At 40.2% G+C, this 22,438-nt stretch overlaps 3 protein-coding genes across 18 annotated transcripts in view; 1 reads left to right on the top strand and 2 right to left on the bottom strand.

Moving 5' to 3' along the window:
• Nucleotides 1-449: 449 nt before the first annotated feature.
• Nucleotides 450-4,261, bottom strand: SPC25 (SPC25 component of NDC80 kinetochore complex). Of its 3 annotated transcripts, none has more exons than XM_055718841.1 (7): nt 4,144-4,261; nt 3,392-3,549; nt 3,241-3,306; nt 2,332-2,478; nt 2,082-2,186; nt 1,681-1,779; nt 450-709 (listed from the first exon to the last, which is right to left on the bottom strand). In XM_055718841.1, the coding sequence occupies exons 2-7, from the start codon at nt 3,543-3,545 to the stop codon at nt 576-578; spliced, it is 705 nt and encodes a 234-aa protein (XP_055574816.1). In that variant the 5' UTR covers nt 3,546-3,549; nt 4,144-4,261; the 3' UTR covers nt 450-575. The 3 variants fall into 3 exon arrangements, with proteins under 3 accessions (XP_055574816.1, XP_055574818.1, XP_055574817.1); XM_055718843.1 differs by having other exon boundaries at nt 4,091-4,186; XM_055718842.1 differs by having other exon boundaries at nt 4,028-4,174.
• A 37-nt stretch (nt 4,262-4,298) lies between these two features.
• Nucleotides 4,299-18,954, top strand: G6PC2 (glucose-6-phosphatase catalytic subunit 2). Of its 3 annotated transcripts, none has more exons than XM_055718837.1 (5): nt 4,299-4,442; nt 11,750-11,859; nt 15,111-15,222; nt 16,546-16,661; nt 17,860-18,954. In XM_055718837.1, the coding sequence occupies exons 1-5, from the start codon at nt 4,348-4,350 to the stop codon at nt 18,369-18,371; spliced, it is 945 nt and encodes a 314-aa protein (XP_055574812.1). In that variant the 5' UTR covers nt 4,299-4,347; the 3' UTR covers nt 18,372-18,954. The 3 variants fall into 3 exon arrangements, with proteins under 3 accessions (XP_055574812.1, XP_014138509.2, XP_005443048.2); XM_005442991.4 differs by lacking the exon at nt 4,299-4,442 and adding an exon at nt 10,714-11,427; XM_014283034.3 differs by lacking the exons at nt 4,299-4,442; nt 16,546-16,661 and adding an exon at nt 6,844-11,427 and having other exon boundaries at nt 17,860-18,016.
• ABCB11 (ATP binding cassette subfamily B member 11) overlaps nt 16,723-22,438 on the bottom strand; it is a 68,392-nt gene continuing 62,676 nt past the window's right edge. For 6 of the 12 annotated variants that reach the window (XM_055718829.1, XM_055718830.1, XM_055718828.1 and 3 more), the window contains one exon: nt 18,923-21,871. In XM_055718829.1, coding sequence (XP_055574804.1) covers nt 21,671-21,871 — 201 coding nt within the window. In that variant the 3' untranslated portion in view covers nt 18,923-21,670. Of the gene's footprint in view, nt 17,127-18,011; nt 18,146-18,922; nt 21,872-22,438 lie in introns of those variants that run through there. The other 6 variants (XR_008733582.1, XR_008733584.1, XM_055718831.1 and 3 more) reach the window with 6 other exon arrangements.

Raw genomic sequence — 22,438 nt, 5'->3', positions numbered from 1 at the left:
AATTAGTTGTAAAGGTTTAAATTACACACCATAAACATTTCAAACTTTACTTCTTGCTTTAGGCATATCCATAGAACATTTACAACCAGGCACATCATCTTTTCTAGCAAGTAATTCCTAGAAATGTGAATTCCAATGCAGTTGTCGTGTATTTTTATGTTCTGTGCATAGCAATCTTGGCAAAGTAATTTTGTTAGAAGCAGTAAAACATACACTCATGCCTGAGATGAACAAGAAAAGAAAATGATGGTAAGTCTGAGCATTTGTCTTTCTTACTGAGGGCATGTTTCAGTTGTTTTCTCCTGTGATGAATAGCTAAATAGAGATCATTACATTAATCCATTGCTACTAGATGAAAACTGAATGTCTGCAGACATTCAGTTAAGTAGTTGATTTTACTGTTGTTTGAAGAATGATTCAAAATGTCTTTAGATGACAGTGGACTAAAATACTGTTTTCATTTTTCTTTATTTAGAAATTAAAGTAAAACATGGATAAATGCATACTTTCACAATACAGCAAGGAAAGAAAAAAAAAAGTGTGCTTGACACTAGGAAGAGAGGTATAAGCTGGTTTTATACAGACTGTTTACAAGATAAAGCAGTGAAAGCTTTTCTGATGTTTGCAACAAATGCAGAAAAATTGTTAGTTTCTCTGACTTTGAGCTGGAACTCTTCTATACAGTCCAGAGGAGGAAAACAGGAAGTCACTAAAAAGACAAGTTTCCAAAATATTATTATAAAAAAATTCATTAGGTTTTTTCCATGCTTATGAAATACTAATGTAGGTTATCTTTGTACGTTTCAGCTTCCTTAAGTATTTTGAGTAGCCTATTAAATAATTTTATTCCAGCAAAGCAAAAGCCTCAAAGAACACATAATTTTATTATTTTTATTTTATTTCCAGACACTCAGTGCTGTGCTCCTGCTTGAATTCTCAGCAATTCTCCGTAATCCACAGCCTGCTCAAAAATTGAAACACGTTCCTAAACATTTTTACTGCTCTGCAGACAGGATTTCTGTTGCTCTGCAGGCAGGCAGATTGAAAACTGATGTAGTGTCCAGCATGTGATAAACTTTTAACTTCAGTACAGTTTAGATCTGAATTAATAAAACCAGAAATCTATTCAGTCCATACCTAAAGGCAGAGCAACAGCAGCATCTGTCTAGAAGCTACTCAGCACAGTACTCAAATCACCACTGCTGTTCTTCGTAACTGAAGATCTGTACTGCAAAAACAGCTTTCAGATACGAAAAGCTGTACCCTTACAGAATGGGAATGCTGGATTTCAAGTTTTAATCTTCCTCATGTCACATAACTTCTACCCTCTAGGCTTCTCAAACAGGTTGGAATATGCCTGTCAGCAGAAACACCCACTCCAGCAAAAACAGAAGCAGCAGCAAACCACAAACTGAAGTACCTATCTCTATATTCTCTCCTGCTTTGTTCAATACAAAGTAAACAGCAACTCCACAGAGGGGACTGATGATACGCAGTTTTATCTTCATATAAATTAACAAGAAAAACCTCATTTAAAAAAAAAATTACCACTGCAAAATTCTTCATTCAGAAATTGGAAGATAAAGGTTAAAACCAAACCACACTTTACTTCTTTCCCCTTTCTTTCAAATAGGGGCATTAGATTCTGTCCCTTTGCTTAAGGATTCAAAATTCCCATACCTTCATAATCTCCTTGTTCATTTATGGAAAGTGTAAATACATATGGCTTGTCAGGATCGTTGTGGTCAATGTGTCTGAATATAAACTGTAATTGTTCATCTAAAACATACACAAACAGAATTAATTAACACCAGTAACCTCTACTGGAGAATCACAATGATGACTAAAATCACACTAAAAGGCCATTTCAATTAATATTCTTAGAACACTTACAAATTAGGCAACCCTAGTCTCTTTTGAAAGACAGATGCATTTTAACATACCATATTTTGCTATTTGGGAGACACTGGTAATACCTTAGCTAAGATAATCCTGCAGTTGTGTAAGCTAGTATGTTCTTCACTGCACAATCCAATGTTAACCACTTTGTATTACTGCACATGAAAACTACAGAAACTTACTGTGAATTCTGCGTATCTCCAATCCAAGCCGCTCTTCAAACAATGCTTTGAACTTGCATAGTCGTTCCACTCTCTCCTTAGTGGCTTTGTTTTTAGAAGATATTACTAGAATTTTAAAAGCCGCCGTAAATATCAAAGTAAAACAAGCACATTACAAATATTCAGAACAGTAGAAAAGCCCATCAAAAGCAAGTGTAGAAAACAATTCCTCCTGTAATTAAGAAAATTTACTTGTCATTTACTTGCTTACTTTCCTTTTTCTTCAGCAACTCTTCTTTAAGCTCCTGAATGCTGTCAGTCAAGTCCTTCCTTTGCTCTTCTTCTTGATTTAGGTTAGATTTTATTTCTGTCAAACGCTCTTGATTTTCTGACACGTGCTGGCTCTGCTGGAGGATCTCTGAAAGCAGGCAAGAAAATATGAACATATACAGTTGATAAACACTAAATAGGGACATGATTAATCTATTTGGTTGAGATGACTTACTTGAATAATACTAGTGAAACACATGTTATATCAGCTGAAGAGAGAAGTCAGCATAACTAGACTAACAGCATTAAGTAAACACTTAAAGTGAAAGTTATTCAAAAAAGCTTTTCTTCCCCCCCCCCCCGCCCCCCTACTTCAACCAGATGCAAATTGTTTCTGGTGCTAGCACTATATAAATAATGGACAAATAATTTGACATGAAGCAAGAAACGGAAACTCTTGATTAATATTAGAGCTGCAGTTTTTTTACCTGATAATCTGAATTTTAACTACAGAATTCAGAGAAGTTAATCCTAGACTGATAGACTGACTATAATTATTACTAATACAGAAGAGGCGTAAATAACCTAGTATTTAACTTTACTAAGCAATCTTAATTTAAGTTTTATTGCAGTCAGCAAGTTCTGGTACTTTGTTTTAAATACTTAAGCACCAAAACCACTATACTGAACACTTTTACTAGACCTTTATCTTTTCGCATCATCAATGAAGTTTTCCAACTGCTTTTGAGTTGCAGTTTACATCCTGTAACCAACCAAATATGTTTGAATTCATTCTAACTTCATTCTGATGATGTTACTTACCTTTTAAAATGGGAAGATAAACATATTATTCAGCTGTATTAAGTTAATTTTTAGAAATGCTAGACAATAATTAAAAACTATACTGTACCTTTGCTATACTCGTGAATTTTATCAATCATCAGATCTCCTTCTTTCAGCTTCTTAGACCATTTCTCTGTAATGGAAAATTATTTGTTATCTGAAAAAGTTTGAGGATAACTTGGAAAAAGTAGAGGTAGCAGGAACATAAGTCTTTTTACCTGAAAGCATTTTTATGGACTCCTTGCATGAATCTCTTAGTGCTAAAGTCTCACTGATCAGTTCAGTGTCATAAATACTTTTTAATTTGGTCCAAAACTCCTTCATTTCTCTTTCGAAGAGGATTATTTCATCTTCTGTCTTTATATTCGCCATAGTGCTACAACAAACACGTAAGTGAATAAACGTAGCGTCAAGACACGCAAGACAGTCGTAGCGGTTGTAACCCGCAATTACAGGAAAAACCTTCGGGGCCCTTTCTACCCCCTCGCACTGTTAAGGCCTCTTCCCAGAGCCGCTTTTGTTGCTGCCGTTACCACAATAAGCAGTAACGGCGCAGCCACGTTTCTCTGGCTATTCCACCAGCAAGGGGTTACCCACAGCGTCAGGGGGAGGCGCGGCGCTGCGCCGTGCTCGGGGCCGCCACGGTACCGACAGCCGGTGCCAGGATCCCGGCAGCCCCCGGCCGCACGGCGCTCTGCTGCCGCCCACCGCACCGCTGCCGCCCACCGCACCGCTGCCCTCCGCGGGGCCCGCACCGAGCGGGGCCTCTCCTCAGGGGGGCACCCCCCCCTCCATCCGACCAGGCACTAACGGCGGCCGCCGCGGCCCCACAAACAAGCGGCGCTCCACGGTACCTGCCGACTCCTGCCTAGGGGAGCGGGACGGGGCAAAAGGCGCCCCGCCGAGTCAAGGCTCACCCAGGGGAGCGGGACGGAGCGAGACACACGCCACCGAGCCCGCCCGCACCCACTAGCTTTCAAACGGCCGGCGTCTTCCCGCGTCCCCAACGGCTGCTTTCTAACTGGGTGCCGCCTCTCGGCCGCCTCGCAACAAGCGCACCGCTGATAGGCTCAGCCATCCTTCCCGCCACGACTAGACCCGCAGGGCGGTCTGGGAGCTGCTGGTGCTGTTGCTGCGGTAACGGCTCCCTCCCGCCGAGCGAGGCGGAGCCGCCATGATGGAGCGAGGGAGGCGGATGCTGGCTCCGCTGCGGTGTCCCCCTGGGCTTGCGGAGGCGGTCGCTGCCGGTGCTGCGAGGGAGAGGCACCTGTGAGTCCGTCTCCTTCCCCTGGGAAACCCTGTTAGGGTTAAGGCGTTTTCTCGGGGCCCGCTGAGGGGGCCGCGGCCGGGCTGCCCGTGGGGGGGGTGGGTGAAAGGCCTGGTGTGGTTTGTGCCATTTACTGGTCTGTGCTGAGGGAAACCGGGTTCGGACTGGGAGCAAGTGAGCTCCTTTACGCGCCGCTGAAGCTGGGACTTTTTGCCAGTGTCTGTAGTTTATTCACGGAACATACATGGGGAAACCCAGTTGTAAGCTTTGTGACAAAGTTGTTTACGAGTAAGTTTCCTGAATTGCCTTTTAATTTCTCGAGCCTGAATTCTCTCGTGAGCGTGGAGCTATTTACCTACCTTCATGATAACGGTAGTAATTTTTCATGATAGGTAAATCATAAACATTTACCTTAAAGGTAGATCTTTATGATAGGAGCTAATTGTAGTCCTTGGTATGAACAAAACCACAATATAGCAGCCCTGCCTGTGCCCAGTCAAACACTTGTCATAAGCCTCTGTGGTTATGAATGTTCTCTTTAGGAGACTGTGCCTTATTTTTCTCCAGTTGGACTATATTCCCTTTTGGCTCTGAATAAACATTAGTTTGTAATCCCTGGTACACCAACCTTCAGTTTATAATGGACGCTATTTACTAGTCATCTTGTTGCCATAGCTAATGAACTTCTCCTAACTTTTTTTTACTTTAGTGCTATTCAAATGTTCTCAGAATAATGTAAACATAGGAATGCATTGAGAATTCCTGTCTGAAGTCATTAATTGCTCTCTCACACACACTGGACCCACAGCAAAGTCTGAGCCAAGACCACCACCTATTAGTTGCATTATTCATGTATAATGCATTATTCATGTATAAACTGTTACTGCTGTTGGATAGCACTTCTATCCAACTATATTTCTATCTCACTTGACTCGGACACCTGTTCTCCAGATTTCAAAGTTTTCTTAGCATTAGTCCTAAAAGTAATTATTAGACCAGTGTTTCTTAGCCGAATCAGACTTGCATGTACTGAAGCTGGGCTGGTTCAAGTATGATTACCTAGCCACGTATAAATTTGGGCATTATGGAGCCTATGTTACGGCTTTTTTTTTTTTTTTTTTTTTTAACTAGGACCATTTCTCTTTTTCTCAACCAGACCTTAAACCTAGCCAATTGAATGCTGCCAATATAAAGTGTATATGTGGCCACTGGTATCCCTAGCTTTTATTATTTGACCTCATAACTTTCTGAAGACACTATTTCCCCAACCCCTGTAGTTCAGCAAATACAAATTCATCAATCTAAATGAATCCTGAAGTCTAATATGTAGTCTTTTGGTGGGTTTTTCAGTCTGGTTCACCCCATAGTAGTGAGCATTAGCTCTGAAATGTTTGGTATCTGTTTTTCTCTGTCAAGTTTTTCTAGATTTTTGTTAGTCCTATTCCTTTGTTTTGGACTTTCACCAGCCAAGGACTAAATATAGCCTATGACATATCCTGGCACAATCCGTACCTTAATTGATCTTTTTTTCTGACTGATTTGGGAGTCCTTTTCTCAAGAGTTTTCTAGAGTCATGAATTTACAGTATAACTTGTCCTCAACCTTACTTTCCCACTGGGAAGTCTCTCCACAATCAGGTTACCAACCACATTTAAATGAAACATGGTGAGTTTAGCAGGTACTGGTTTTCTATTCAAACTGACAGCTCTTACCTACCACAAACAGAAACGTGGCCTCGTGACCCAAACTAGCACAGGTCATATGCTTCTTAAATCCTCCATTAGGTCATTAGATCTGACTCAAGAGGCTCCATAATGGAAAACATTGGTACCTAGCCTTACTGTAACTAGCCCAGAAGCTTGTTCTGAAGTGGGTTTTGCTGTTTGCCACAGGAAGCCACAGGGTAGTCATGGATGGGAGAAAGCTTCAGTAGTGATTTACCCTGTTTCTGGCACTGTGAGCTTTGCTGAAGGCAATGTCATTGTACCATGTACCCATTTTCTGCATTTGCCAGCTCTTCATGGGTCTTTGTAACCCCAGGGCACTTGGTTAAACTGAAGGTTCTGAGATGTACGGCGATAGCAGCAGGGTGGCAGTTAACCTGCGAGCAAACTGAAGAGCAGGGTGTTGCCATCAAAGATCTGTTGCTTTGTTTTGTTGCTGCCTCGAAGTCTGTAGCAGGCCATGCCAGAGCTGGGCTGAGAGCTATAGTTCAGGGTTGGAGAGCTACTGCAGCTTAGGTGAAAGCTGCTAAAGGAACACAAAACGGAAGAGCAGGTGCTAATGAAGCAGACTCAGCTACTTGACAGGTTTCTGCCCTCACTGAGCTATGGTTGGCACAGAGCTAGTGTCAGGGGTCACAGAATAATAATAATAATAGGCCATGATCTTACTGGAAAGAAAACAAAAAAACCCAGTGGAGACTGTTGCCTTTATGGGTCCAGACTCTGTTTCTGCTTGTAGTTTGTGGAACTGGAAGGATTTTTTTTGACTGTTGAACTGTATGTTGCATGTGATTACTAACAGTAGCTCTTCATATTGCTAACAACTAGAATTCCTTAGATACGACTTTTCCATGAACATGCCAGATTTGTATTCTATGCATTGTTGGTATCATTTACAGTATTACACGTACAAATATAAACCAGTATTAAGGTCAGGCAGTTACTGTGCATTGCAAACAGGAGTTTTGTTAGTTTCCTGTATTTGCATAGTAGCTCTATAGCAAGGAAGAATGACAGCGTATCAAGTAGGAAAGATTAGAGGAAGGTGTCAGAGGCCAGAGAAAGCAACTGGTTTATGAAACTACTGGTGGGTGCAACTGTGAAGAAGCCTGAGGCGGGCTGCCTGGGGAAAGGAAGGAAGAAAGAAAGGAAGAAATCCTGATGTGCTGTTTCCTCTGTAGCAAGTTCTTGCCCTCTGTTCCCTATTAGTAGTAGCCTGCATGTCATTTGGCGCTTCATGTTACTGTTCAAGTTACTAAGCATAATGTACCACACAGAGTCCTCCATTAACAGTGTTTTATAAAATGTTTGCTTTGGTGCCTTTCCCTTCCCTTGCAAATATTTGCTTAACAACATCTGATACCTGTTATGTAATATTTACTCTACAATGTAGGTATAAAGCACCTCTAAACATTTTATCCTCCCTTCAGTGGATCATCACCATCAATCTTCTTTCTACATTTCCTGCAAGAATATATGCAGTTTTCAACAGTCTCTCATTTTGTATATCTTGGACATTTAAATACATCAGGAAAATACCAATCAATTAAAACCTCTTTATATGAACAGGTAACATTTTAAGGATTGTGCTTTCCACTAAGATCTCACTTGATCATGTGAGGTCCAAAACCTTCATTCTATAATATCAAAATGGCTTTGATTTAAAAACCTCCTTGCATATACATTCTGACCATTTTGTACAGATCGAGTTTTCCTCACAATTCTACATACTACAATACAGCAAATAGTTTTATTTCATATATCATCTGAAGTGACTTTGAAACTAAGTGCATTACAAAAGCATTTTGTAGTGCCTTGCATAGAAAAGGAGGGGAAAAAGCCTATTTAGGAAGTATTTCTCCTTTATTAGTTTAAGCAAGTTATTAAATACAGTTTTTCAAGATGTGTTTTACCATCTTTTCTCTGCTGGTTATTAGGGCTGGGAGTCTAGTGTCTCACACTTCTATAGGTTGCCAAATATCACAGGCAGGACAAGGGATGACTCACATGTCAGCTGCTCATTGCCTCTTGGGTGAAGCGGGATCATGAGTGCTTCCAGGCACAAGGATAACATCGCCTGAACTACCTCTCACAGAAACCTGCTTACCTCTTCCAAAAACTTCCTACTTCTTGCTTTCTAGATTGTGGGATTCTTGGGGATTTTTCAAACATCTTTTATAAATATGACTCCTCAGGTATGTCTAAGATGTGAATGTAGGAGCTTCTGAAACAGTCAGAATGTAGAAGAAAATTAAAGCTTATTTACGTTTGCTATTAGCTGTTTGTCTTCAGTAGATCTAAGGTGCTTCTCTTTCTGTCTAAGAAAGATCATTAGCAGCATATGGATCAGCAGCAAAATCTTTAAAGTGAAAATTAGTATCAGAAGACCTTTAGCATTTGTACTAAAAGAGGTTACTGTACTGAAACACTGCCAAGACATACCTTCAGACATTATCTTAAAGTTTCTGAGGAACCAAAGTGTGCCTCAGTCGTTCTGTCTGAAGGGTTCAGCCTGAGCAGATGCAGCACCATCCCAGTGGATAATGTGGGTGGTTGGTTTTATATTTATAAATAAAGCAAATATGCAAAAACTTACTGCTATGGTTCTGCACATCCTGTGTCAGAGAGGCAATTTTTCTGATACCGTTGAGTAACTGGTGGCATTGAGGGATGGGAATGTGATCTGTTTCATTACCTGTAGACTCCTGAGGACATTAAGTTGTATCTTGATGGAAACTTTCTTATTACAAAATATTTTTCCTAATAGAACAATAGTTATTTAGACTTAACCTCATTACAGTTGCTGTTTTAACTAAGTACTAGAAGTAAGATGGCAGCTACTCAGCCGCCAACTGATTTGACATTTACAGTCATATGTAAAGCTAATTATTCTGTATAAAACTAGACTGAAAACCAGAAGAAAAGCTCAGATTTTCCACATTTTTGCATACTAAACCCAGACATGTGTAAAAGAGTGATTTTCATTATTGTGATTGTTTTAAGTCCTACTTCTCTTAAAAGGAGAGATACTTTTAGAGGGGGAAAAAAAAAAGATGAGCAAAATGACATTTTCTCTAGTAATTATTACAAAAAGTTATTGAGTGAGATGTTTCTAAACAAGTAAGTTATTGGAAAAGAACTGGGAAAGGGAAAATTAATTCCATCATTTATGTGACAGTTCCCTTGTGAGACACCCTGGAAAGCTATAAGCTATATGGCTTTGCAAGAAACAAACCTCCCCAAATACTTGCAGCTAAAAAGCTAAGAAATACTTATTGTTGAAATATCCTGAAGTTTTGATTTTGAAAGGGTTTTCCTTGAAATCAGCTGATGCCAGTTGAAGTGAATAATTTAGTCAATGTACAGAAAAAATATTGTAGTAGCTATCCAGAAACAGCGCATAGAATTTTAAACCCCTTTTTAACTTTAAGGTTTTCTACATGGCTCAATGCAACTGGTAGCAATAAACATACAGGACTTAAATCTGCTAAAAACTTTCTAAAAACAGACTCTTCGTCAATGTGAGAGCTGAAGTAAGTGTGAGATTCTGTCAGGAAAAAAGGTCTTCTGAGACCATTTAATTGTCAAGCCTTATTTGTTGAATCTACTTAATGTTTCCATGTGACTTCCCTGACCACACATCATAAAGCCCTGTTAAGCTGTGAAGTCTCTCTTCAGCAAAAACAGTTAAGTAGTTCGTATCTTTTGTCTCCACAGCTTGTACAGTTCAGCTTTAAGTGCTATGGAGAAAGCAGCAGGGAAGTGCACAGTGTACACATACACCTGCTTTTGGTTTCTGATTTTAATTGTTTCAGATACATAGACAGTCTTTAATAGCAGATATGAATATGTCTGAGTATTAGAGCCTGATAAAGAACTGAAGTTTTCCTCTTGCCGCTCTGATGATATCAGATGATGGTATCGTCAGACTTTTGGTATCCATTTATTATCATGTGGAAAAAAGTTTTTTGTGTAGCCACCTCACAAACATAATCTTTTCCTATGCTACTGTTACTAGTACTAATACTGGTAAATCTGATGTGCTAATACATGATTTGATGCAACCTCGTAAAATCCTGCTAACTGGCAGAATCTCAGTTTTGTCTTGTCTGTTTGCCCTGGAGAACCCAAGTGCTTCACTTGGCAATACTTGAGGGAAATGTTCGTAATCATGTGTTCCAACCTTGCTCTGGTCTGCAATGTCCCATTTCTGCTAGGCAGGGCAGCAAGAAGGGGCTGCAGCCATTCGGGCTTGAGCTGCTTCTGGCAGAGGTGTGTAGAACTTGCACCATGTGAGCAACACACGAGAATGGCGACACTGAATGAGATGGCTCGGAGACTGAGCTTCATCTGCATTGTGCCCTGGATTAAGGTGGCCTCTTTTATGAATGAAACAATTGTTTTTCAGTGTTTTGAGAATATTGCTGCTTTAAAAATGAATCTAGAACTCAACAGCATTGTTGATGTATGGATGCCGGTTGTATTTTCCAAGACTGAAAATGTGTTGTGCAAAGTATTAGACGCAGCATGGTAGATAAATTCTCTTTTGAGGTGAAACATACAGCTTTAATAGCAGTTCTGCAAAGACCAATTATCTGTGTATTCTTTCTGTGCTTTACACAGGCAACACTTAATGAAGTATATACATTTCTAATGTCCATCCTGCAGAGAAATGAACTGTGAACAAATTCAAGCAAACATGTTCCAACTGTTCATACAAAGGATTGCATAAGTCACACACTGTTTCTACAAAACCTTCCCCACAATTTGCTGTTGCTCAGCATGTACTTCACTTAGTTTCCTCCAATTAAAATTTGCAAACAGAAAAGCTTTCCAGTGCTAACAGACTCATGTGCTTTCTTGGGGATTTGGAGCCACGTGTTCCAGGAATGGCCGGGTACGCCACGCCGATACAATATAAAGGCAACGTCAATCACCTTCTCTCACTTTTTAATAGTTCCTCTCCATGGTTCTCATTCTCCATCACTAGAAACTTAAGATTAAAGGAACTTTATTATATTTCAAGTACAGTTGAATCCATTAAGATGGATCTCCTTCATAGCAATGGCGTGCTTATCATTCAGCATTTGCAGAGGGACTACAGGGCTTACCAGGATTTCCTTAATTTTATGTCACATGTTGGTGATCCCCGGAATATATTCTCAATTTATTTTCCTCTTTGGTTTCAGCTCAACCAAGTGGTTGGTACTAAAATGATATGGGTGGCAGTCATTGGTGATTGGTTCAACCTCATATTTAAATGGTAAGAAGCTGGATTTACTTTAAAGTTTGGTATTTTTAATGATGGTTATGATATGTGCCTCAAGTTTAGAAAAATTGCTGTGAATATTGTACTAGTAGACTTTCCATTGTAATTATAAAACAGGAATTCACAATGAAGATGTTTAAGTTATGTTGAAAATGACATTTTGATAAAACAGGAAGAACCTGTAGAACAATTATAGTTTTGGCAATATACCTCTTCATATTCCTTGTAAGATTATTTATCGTGCTTTGCTGAGGCCTTCTTACATAAACATCTTTTTCTTGCATTTCTGTTTCATTTTATTTTATTTTTTTGTCAGGATTTTATTTGGCCATCGCCCATACTGGTGGGTGCAAGAAACAATGATTTATCCCAATCAGTCAAGCCCATGCCTTGAACAGTTTCCTATAACATGTGAAACCGGACCAGGTAAGAAACTGGTACATTTACTAGAGATAGTGGCTTTTGGCGGGGGGAGGACGGATGGGACTTACAAAGACCTTGTATGATATACAGATCTCAGAGCTTATGTTTAAAATAGCACCAAAATACAGGAAGAGAAAAAGGAAGAAATAAAATGCGATAGGTATTTGATTGCTGCATGACAAGAATGTTTACCTCATTGCCTTTAAACAGTGCAAGGGAGGGGGATTTGCTTTAAAAATTACTCCTACTGGAAGGAACCAGCATATCGGAAAGGAATGTGTTATAGGCTCTGAAAGAGTGATTTGCCTGCTTCGTGAGGTCACTTTTAGGAACAGTTGCAGTGCCAATGATGACATCAGCTTGGGGAGAGAAATTCCATGTTGTTTTAGAGTGTTCCAGAACAGAGCAGGGGGCTGTTGAGTTTGAGGGCTCGTACACTCTTGCAAGAATTATTCAAACACAAAAAACTAGTAGGTGGTTCAGTGTAAATAACAATAGTATCAACAATCTATCATGTAACATATCACAGATGGAAAATGCAACTCCTCTTTCCAGAACCAGACAGTGGCACTGAATGTGTGTGCGGTGCGGGGGGGGGGGGGGGGGGGGGGGGGGGGGGGAAGTGTAAATGCATTTATGCATGGAGGGGAAAGGTTCTTAAAAAAAAAGTTCCTGTGCAGCACATTTTCACTTTTTTATATCTTACTGTCTTCTCTGTGGAACTCAAATGCAATGCTGCTGCAGTTAAATGAGTTTGTGCAACCCTAATATGTGAAATAAGGTAAACTTGCTTGGAGCTAACTGGCTGAGTTAAGTTTAATTCATTGTACAAGACTGTGTAAATGAATGTGCTGTGCACCTCATCAATGTCACAGCAAGCTTTTAAGTGGTTTGCACAGCTGTATTTTGTTCACAATATCCTGCATTATATTACACTGGAATTTTGAATGAGCATCTTAAGCCCTTGCATCAGGCAGAGTTTCATGATGCCTGGTCTGTATCTGATCTGCAGTCTGTTTCAAGTGGATTCATCTGGGACCTAACCAAAAGCATTAAAGTCTTTCAGATCTTTTCACGAGCCTTCAGAACTAAGCCCATTCAGAACCATGTAATTCTAAGTCCTGGCTAAGGAGAAAATCGCTGCGTTTCATTGAACCAGAAGGCCTTTCTTCCTGTTACTTTCTTCCTGAAGTAACAGGTCATTCCTATTTTTGTCCAGTGGGTACCACTGTCATACTGATTCCTTACTTGCACTTCACAACGACCGCATTTTCTCCCACCGCTAGATTTGCTCTTGACCATTGACAATATCTGTCACTAACCTGTTCCTCGTTAACAAGAGGAGGTGCAGCCAGTGCAGCTGTTAGGTGCACAGAGTCATTGTGTGAGCTTACATGGTGTTTCATACTATTTCTAAGTCTGCAATTTATATGAAAAGATTAGAGAACCAGCCACAGTTGTGAGAAAGGCATATCCAGATATTGCTAGGATGGCCTGAGCCCCAAACTCTACAGCTCAACAAAAGGGAAAGCTGAAGGAACTGTTTATATGACTACATGGCAGGCAATCTAGGACGTGAATTTGGTATGTTCTTCTGGAATGAACTGAACCCTGCAGCCATCTGTTCTCTGGTAGTTGTAAGGTTTTAAGAACACAAACCTTAAGGTGGAGGTTATGCTGTTTCTAGTAGGTGGTGCGCAGATGAACTATGATACATTTTTCCTAGGTGACATTTTCCTGGACGACAACAAAGAGAAGCTTTCCCAGTGCTGATCTACAACAGTATGATTTCCTTATCAGTGACAGTTATTCTGTTGTGAGGTTTAGAAGTGTACGAAAATATTGCTTAAAGGTACTCCCAAAAGGTGCTCTGCATCTGTTACAAAATTAACAAAAGAGTTGGTAGTGTGACTACTAAAGATATTGCCAAGCAGAATACCGAACATGAGTGCAGGGAGCCAGAAATCCCTGTGCTTGTCCTCCTGGGCATTCCTGCTTTGCTACGTCACTGAAATGTTCTTTTGCTTTGCAAACTACGATATAGTGCTGGGTCATAACACATTCTTCAGTCAAAATTATTTCTTCTGCCAGTGAAATAACCCTGTCCCTTTAACTTCTCTTTTGTCTCCACAGAAAGCCAAGCTGTAAAAGACTCGTGTAGACAGATTCCAATTATCTAATTTTCTCTCCTTTCGTATTTCAGTTTGTTGAATGTAAACCTGGTGAACAGGGGAAAAGAAGTGACAGGGTGATTTGGGGAATCATTTCCCTTGCATCATGCCAGCATTCTTTGGTTTTTTGGGTGATTTTCACCATTGTAGGAACTTCTCTGTAGCTTCATATTTTTTCCAGTAAAATTAAAATTTGATTTGTTAAATTAAAACAAATTACACAAGTAGTAGTATACCTGGACTAAAAAGAAAATCACTGTTGATCTCTGTATGAGACCGTGTTCCCTGTCACGGGCTGAAGTGGGTGCAGCAATTAGTCCAGAACATTGCAGCATCATTTCACTTGCCAGTTCCACCAATAATCTGTTTCCAAGCTAGTTGACATTGTACACTTTAAAATTTCTAAAATACATCGAAGTAAAGCATAAAGACACAGTTCTTCTATCACACTTAAGATATATTTCTAAATTTATTACAAAGCTACCTACAGTGTGAATTACCTGGACTGTAATATTAGTGATGAGACACAGATCCCAACCACAGTTACTAACACTATGGTAATTAGACAAGCAGATAGAAAGCAATTTGGAAGGGCCATCTAAAGTTATACTAGTACTTTAGTTTAGAGTGCTACAAAGAGCCAAATCTCAGTTGCTTCCCTTAATTATGAGGTAGCCCGTTCAAAACCTATCTCTTCTCATCCTCATATATAATTTCTACACGACATGCTACAGCCCTAAGAAAGCCCAAGATGCTCTATTTTTTCAATCACAATCCAAATCTAATTAATGGAAAAATACAATGCTTTCCAATCAAGGTACCAGCCGACACTAATATAAGATGGTTAAGCTGTTACCTTACCTACTTGATTTCAGACAAATATTCTGGATTCCATCTGAGTTTTCTGAAAAATTCATATTGAGAAAATTAACTTTTGAGAAGCAGTTGACATTCTTTCAGCCCTCGGTAACCATTTTCTTTCTAAATGTTTAGGTGCCTGAGTAAGTGCCAGTAGACATTTTCTATATGACAAATGACACAGTCATTTTTAGGCTTGAATATTTCCTTTTTTTTTTTCACTAGGAAGTCCATCTGGACATGCCATGGGATCTTCCTGTGTCTGGTATGTAATGGTCACAGCAGCACTTAGCTACACAGTTAGATGGAAAGATAAATCAGCAGTTGCCCTTCACAGGTCAGTGTTTTTACATTGTTCTAACTTATACAGATATTTCTTTATATACATGCTGTGGTTTTAATGGACTTATTTTAACCAAATAGTCATAGTCTGTTCTGTCCAGTTTGTAAAAAAAAAAAACAAAAAAAACCACAACAAACAAACAAACAAAAAAAAACCCCAAAAAACAAAACCACAAACCAAACAAAACCAAACAATAAACTTTTATTATGATCTACTGCAGCTGAAGAAAAAGATTATTAAGGGGATTCATCCATTTGTATAGGTTGGTTATTATTGCAGTCATTGCATACAATATCTCGGAACCAACTGTTAAAGGTCAGGTCACATCTTCAGTGTTGGAAATTTTGAATTTGATTAATTGTCTTTATGTGTTGGATCTTTTGGTTAGAACATAAATTTACCGATTTGATGGTAGGCCTTCTTACCCCATAGTTAAGTGTAAGGTGTTCAGAGGGCCAGAGCCCCTCTGCTATGAGGACAGGCTGAGGGAGTTGGGGTGGCTCAGCCTGGAGAAGAGAAGGCTCCAGGAAGACTTTACTGCCGCCTTCCAGGACCTCCAGGGGACCTACAAGAAAGCTGCAGAGGGACTTTTTTCAAGGGCAGGTAGTGATAGGACAAGGGGGAATGGATTTAAGCTGAAAGAGGGTACGTTTTCATTCGATACTGGGAAGAAATTCTTCATTGTGGGGGTGGCAAGGTGCTGGAACAGGTTGCCCAGAGAGGTTATAGATGCCCCATCCCTGGAAGTGTTCAAGGACAGGTCAGGTGGGGCTTTGTGCAACCCCTTCTACTGGAAGGTGTCCCTGCCCACGGCAGGGGAGGTGGTACTAGGTGTTCTTCAAGGCCTCCTCCAACCCAAACCATTCTATGATTCTGTTACTCAGTTCTGTAGGGAAGTCTCGTAATTGCTTTGATGGCTGCTCTTTCCAAGCCTGACAAGGTTATTTCCATACTATATGAATTTTGTCACCAAGTAATTGAACTTTTGCATTTAAGTATGACTTCATGATGAGAAATATGCCCAAGGTACTAGTGCTAATTTAACTTGCCATTGATGACTTTCATCGCTAAAACCACAGTGGTGTTTTGGACCTGAAACTACTGGGGTCTGTTCCTGCAGCTCTAGGTGTGACTGCAAGAGCAACTACTCCTAAAGTTTTAATACTGACTTCCAGTTTTTATTCATCTAATTCTAAACTTCTGTCCTTGTAAACCTCTGCTTGGTAAAAATACAAGCCTGACACAAAGGGACCTGGTGTAAATTACTAGGTGAAATGTCTTGCCTTAATATTTAAGCATCTTCCTTTTCCCTCTTAGACTGACATGGTCATTCCTCTGGAGTATTTTTTGGCTTATCCAGATCAGTGTGTGCATCTCGAGAGTATTCATAGCAACACATTTCCCTCATCAAGTTTTTCTTGGAGTATTTGCTGGTAATGCTGCTATTTTTTTCTTTCTTTTTCAACATATATGCAAAATCTGAAAAAAGTGAAGTATGAGAAAAGGCAAGACATTTTTAGTAGTGCTACTCAGCTTGCAGCTCTAGTGTTGCTCTCCGCTCTCTGGATGATCAAGGATTTGATGATAGTCTAAAGGTAAAATTTGTGAGGTAGTATGTATCTGCCGTCTCTGTAATTCACACAGAGAGTGAGCCCTCATCCATGTGCCAATTGATATCCACACATTATGCATTATGTCCGCACTGCCACAGGCTGTCTGGTTTGTACTGGCTGCATCTGATCCTTATTTGTGCTGCCTGGGCCGCAGGGGTGGGAGAGGAAGTTGGTCCTGTATGGCCCTGACCTTTCCTCTCAGGAGGAAGCTATCTGGTTCACATCAGATGATGTTAAGGCACGAACCAGCATCTCTGCAGTGTGGACAAGCGTGGGGCCAGAGACCTGGGGCAAAACAGAACAAAACCACAAATTAGCTGTGCAAACTCCCCAGGGTCACTTAAGAAGCTGAAGTACATTTTTCGGAGTTACTTAAGCATGTTTCAAATTTGTATCTAGGGAGTTCAGACTATGAACAATCTCTCTAGTATCTACCCGATTTAAGGAGGGTGACCAGGGCACTGAGCCAGGGCTGCCTGCTCCAGTTCTTTCATGGATGCAGAGCAGCCTGGGCAGCTCGCTAACAGCTTACTGTCCGGCTCTCCCTTTCCACAGCCAGGATAAAATGAGTAAGAAAGAAGATAAGTGTGTTCTGTGTCTTTTCCTTCAACACTTACAAGCCTGTGTGGGAACTGGTATTGAAGTTGGCATTGCTGGGGCAGCCTTTGCGTGAGGGTCTCTTGGAAAAGGAATGTTCTAGTTTACATCTGTATTTGACAGGTTGTTATCAGAGAGATGCAGTCAGGCCTAAGGTATGCCTCATATCAGAAACATGAGCGCTTGGTATTCAGTTTCCTTTTTTTTCCAAATTAGCAGTTTGAAGTGGGAGAAAAGGTTTTGTAATCTACAACAGAAGTGGTAAATTGTATGTGTGTATGTGTATATGTACATATATAATAAAAATACATAGATATATTCCTCTGTCTTCAAATGTGAAATTCTGCAGGGACACTGTAAAAAGTGCTTCTTCAAAGTATGAGCGCGGTGTTCCCTGTAACGCTGAGTTTCTAATCCACAGGCATCCTTGTGGCAGAAGCATTTGAGCATACCCCTGCTATTCAGACAGCAAGCTTGAGAATGTACATCAAGACAAACTTGTTTCTTTTCATCTTTGCCCTTGGCTTTTATCTAGTCCTCAAGCTTCTTGATATTGACTTGCTATGGTCTGTGCCGAAGGCCAAGAAGTGGTGTGCCAACCCCGACTGGATAAACATTGACACAACTCCGTTTGCTGGACTGGTGAGGAATTTAGGGGCGCTCTTTGGCTTAGGTCTCGGAATTAATTCTGAAATGTTCACCACAAGCTGCAAAGGTAAAAATAGCTGTAAGAGAAGTTTCCGTATATTGTGTATAGCTGCTTCTTTAGCTACGCTGCAGCTGTATAATTTCATTAAGATACCTACTCATACTGAGTATTTATTCTACATTCTCTCTTTTTGTAAGAGTGCAGCTATGCCTCTGACTGTAGTTGCCTTGGTTCCATACTGTGTCCACTCGTTAATGAGGACAACTGAAAAGAAACTTAATTAGATAAAGTTTCCAAATGGTTAGCAGTGTGGGGATGGATACGAACCGTTCAAGAACCCTCTGCAAAAGCACTTTTGCTAGCTCATTTGAACCAAGGGGGATGCCACTGCACCTTTGATGTGCTCCTGGTAAGTAACCAGTACATCCAAAATCGGTGATGTTGGCAGCTCACAAATATTAATTGCTGATTTTGTTCTTAGAAATATTGCAATCATAGTGCTGTATGGTTAGAAATGACCCAATATTCTGGGTCATAACAGTTTTAAAGTATAATCAGCTAGTTTTATTTAGCTACTTGGTGGTCTTTTAGTCCTGTCCATCTCCAGCTAGGTGGTGCTTCATGCCTCGGTTGGACATTGTGATACTCGATACTCAATTTTTATAGCGAGAGGTATTGTGTGTTAAACTGCTAGATAATGGTGTGACAGTATCGCACCACCTGCAGCTGTACAGCGGCACCCAGGCACTGTGAAAAAGGCCAGCGTAGTTATAAGCAAGGCTTTAGATTTAACTTATTGAGCTTCCTGAGCAAAACAGCTTCTGATTAAGCCAGATAAGAAAAAAATAAAAGTTTATTTCAATTAGACTCTGTGGAATATATTTTTGCATTGCTGTGTGGGTTTTGTCATTTTTACTTTTGAAAAGTGATTACATAAGTCATGAATGTTACAGATCACACCTTTGATATTGAAAAAGCATAAATATGGTGTAACAAATCTTTGGGTTCTGTACACCTACACAGAGCAGCAGATGAGGAAAGTTGTCAATAATGAAATTATTTCAGCATATCACCTCAAGAGTGTTGTTCATGCTCCTGCATTGCAAAGGTAAATTAAATTAGTCTGATTTTCTCAGGTCAAGAGTCACAAGCCTGAATCACTGTTGTTAGTTGTGTAAATCATGAAACTGTCATTGCAGATTAAGTCATTGGAAGTTTATATTATTGTCAGCTTCATCTACCTAAGCACACAAATAACTAATATTAAATACATGTTTGCTATATAAAGTGGATGCTCTGAATAGGCAAAGGCAGGTACTTTCCCATCTTATTCACTATTTAGCACCTACTGTTGCATAGTGCTTTTAGGACTATCTTTAAGCAATACTTAAGCAATATTTTGCTGATACCATCTCATACTACTTGGTATACAAGCAGCATAGGCTATAATGTGGGTAATGAGGGCTGTGTATGTACCATCTGATAGCAATAAGGGTTAGAAGATGTAAACATGATGTAGCTTCAAGACTTCTAGTTAGTTGTAGGATAACTGAAATGGAAATAATCTTATTTAATTGCGAAAACAAGGTGAATAGATTGAGTTGGCCCTTAGGGATGAATATGATACAAATTACCGAAGCAAATCAAAAACAGGCATCCTTATTTAAGAGCCTGCTAAGACTACCTTGACTTCAGAAAATGAATCATCTGGTTTTAACAGTCTGAGGAATATTCTGCTTTATGCATCTCCTGATATCTTCTTTAATGGTTCTCTGAACGTTTTTCCCTGCAGCAGCTGGCCTGAAACCAGTCTCTTCTGTAGTTGTGCACCCTTAAGCAAAATTGCTAAGCTAACGGGTCTAGAAGTAAATAATGAAGAACAAAGACAGCTATGACAAGGATTTTTCCTGTGTTCAAGTTGCTCTCGAGTTGTCATTTTACTGATATAAATTGAATATTGATAGTCACTCTTGTCAATAGTTTCAGTCCTGAGACATCCCAATTAATTATTGCCCTGAAACATAAAAAGTCTAAAAAGATTAAAACAGAAGGCAAATAATGCAGCTTCCTTCTTCATTTTCAGTTAAGGATTAAAATACAGAATTTCTTGGGAAAATATCATTTCAGTGTCAGTTGTGTGATTGCAGTAGGGTCTGTTGAAGTGATTTATTAATGGAGTTGTACAAAAGTTGAAATTGGGGTTTTTTTCTACCTGGAATTAAGGGATGTAGCCTAATCAAATTTTCACCCTTACAGCTCTATTCAAGTTTCAGCAGTTGGTACTGTTGTGTAATTTGTGTAATTTTACAAGAAACTCCCTTGTGGTGTGATCTGTTATAAAATGGGTGAACCCCCACTCCCAGCTGCTGATTTTAGGACATGGAGAATGACTTTTCCAGTTAATGCTCTATTATTCAAAATGAAGATTTAAATTTGTGATTTAGACTCTCTGTCTGCTTTATCTCCAAGATCCCTCACTAAAGGAGAGTCCTGTTGTCCTGCAGACAGTAGCCAATAACATATTTCGGATAAACATGCAGTTAGACCTTATAATAAACCATTACAGCAGGTGCAAACTTCTGCCAGAAAGAGATACTTCCTGCCCTTTGTCATTTCTGCATGAATTGTTGCTGTATTTATCAACTCTACTTAATACAAAGAGCTAATTATGGCTATTTTTTTCCACCGTTACTGAATATATTTATAATTTCTGTAAAAAACCTCACTGTCTTGCCTTCTGAAAAAAAGGGAACACATTACCCATCACGCTCTCAATAGAAGTGATTTAAATAACTGTGATGATTAACTGGAGGATTTTACATTGATTTAACTATGGCATTTATTCTTACTCAAAACTTACTTGACAGCTTTGACCAGAGCGGTGAGGATAGGGGAAATGATCCTCACCAGCTTCTGTTCCTCTGCTTGATTGCTTTCCTTATGTCGTGGAGCTGCCCTCTTTGTAAGTACTTGCTGGTTTTGTTGCAGGGGCACAGCTGTGCCAGGCTCAGGGCACCAGGGGGTCGGTGCTGTAGCCACGCACAGCGGCAGCCCAGTGTCCCCTGACAGCACAGCTGGTGTGTTTGGTGTGAAGGGGGGGAGGGGGGAGGGTATCGCTGTAATCCTCTGCACGCCAAATGTTAGGAGAGATTTGATCCCTTAAGATATACAGCATCGTTCTTGGATTGGTTTCTGTTCATACAGCTTACCTAGAGCAGAGGTGGTTTCTGGAACACCAGAGCAGAGTCTTCCTTGATTGCTAGCTGAGGAAGGACAGGGCTGTGCAGTCTGACTGCAGGTGGTGGCAATTCCGCAACTCACCAGCAAAGATCTTTCCCATTTTCAGGCTTTCTTTCCCTTAGCAGTGGACTAAGCTACTTACTGAGTGCATCAGCCTATGCTTAGGCTCCTGCATGTGCCTGGCAAGTGTGCTGGATGCAGGAAGCTACGTACACATCTGGTACCACAGAACTCACAGCGTTGTAGAGCACTTTGTAGCACAATGTGGTACCAGCGTACACATACCTACCGCAGAGTATTTGCTTACAGAAAAGAAATCTCTCAAATTCAGAATCACAGTAATTCAGCTGATTGGGGCTCCAGTAGTAACAAGTTTGTAATAAGCTCCTTCCATGGCCATCAGTTGATCATGAGTGCCTCTTTCAATGATGAGTCCTTGCGACATCACAGCGATGATGTCAGCGTTCTGGATCGTGGACAAACGGTGGGCAATGACAATGCAGGTACGCCCTTCTCTGGCCTTATCCAGTGCCGCCTGCACAGTCTAAAGGCAACAGACAAAGTGTCAGAGTGAAAATATGCAAACAAAAGGGAGAAATCTGATTGCCTGAGTTCAATTAACTGTATTGCGCAACACTTGTAAAAGGGACTGTGCGGTTAAATCAAAGGTTATGTCACTGGTGTGCTTAGCTGGGTCATGAGCTCCGTTTATTAGTGGTATATAAAAAAAGGGACAGGTAAACATAGGCAGCAGTAGAAATTACAGAAGAGGTTTATTCAGCTGACATGTCGTGCTGAATGTCAGCTCAGTGTGGATATGTTTTTAAATTTCCACCATTTCTCATCTCTGAGTGTAACCAAGCTATGCAAATTATTGCCCAAGTTTTTAGCCCCTCACTGCTGTTTTTATAGGATATTCAGGCTCATCATTCATATGCTTGAGTACTTTTTTGTTTGCTTGGTTGATTTTTAATGTGCAGAAGTTATGTTCATGAAACATCCCCACGGAATGCTTTGAAACCCAGGGAATTACTATGCACCTTTCTGAAAGGGTGCTGCCTCTCGCTGGCAGGCTAAGAGCCCTTGTAGCTGGCTGCTTTTCTTACAGCTG

The sequence above is a fragment of the Falco cherrug genome, chromosome 8, assembly GCF_023634085.1.
Source record: "Falco cherrug isolate bFalChe1 chromosome 8, bFalChe1.pri, whole genome shotgun sequence".
Lineage (NCBI taxonomy): Eukaryota > Metazoa > Chordata > Aves > Falconiformes > Falconidae > Falco > Falco cherrug.
The sequence above is the reverse complement of the archived record's forward strand: the minus strand, read 5'-3'. Positions and strand labels throughout refer to the sequence as shown.

Excerpts from the sequence above, each read along its gene's own strand:
- SPC25 (XM_055718841.1), bottom strand. The coding sequence starts at position 3,545 with ATGGCGAATATAAAGACAGAAGATGAAATAATCCTCTTCGAAAGAGAA. Across the intron at positions 3,307-3,391 it reads GTCCATAAAAATGCTTTCAG|AGAAATGGTCTAAGAAGCTG; the intron begins GTAAAAAGACTT and ends TTTCCATTACAG. Across the intron at positions 2,479-3,240 it reads AATTCACGAGTATAGCAAAG|AGATCCTCCAGCAGAGCCAG; the intron begins GTACAGTATAGT and ends GCCTGCTTTCAG.
- G6PC2 (XM_005442991.4), top strand. The coding sequence starts at position 11,015 with ATGTGCTTTCTTGGGGATTTGGAGCCACGTGTTCCAGGAATGGCCGGG. Across the intron at positions 15,223-16,545 it reads TCAGCAGTTGCCCTTCACAG|ACTGACATGGTCATTCCTCT; the intron begins GTCAGTGTTTTT and ends TTTCCCTCTTAG. Across the intron at positions 16,662-17,859 it reads TTTTCTTGGAGTATTTGCTG|GCATCCTTGTGGCAGAAGCA; the intron begins GTAATGCTGCTA and ends TCTAATCCACAG.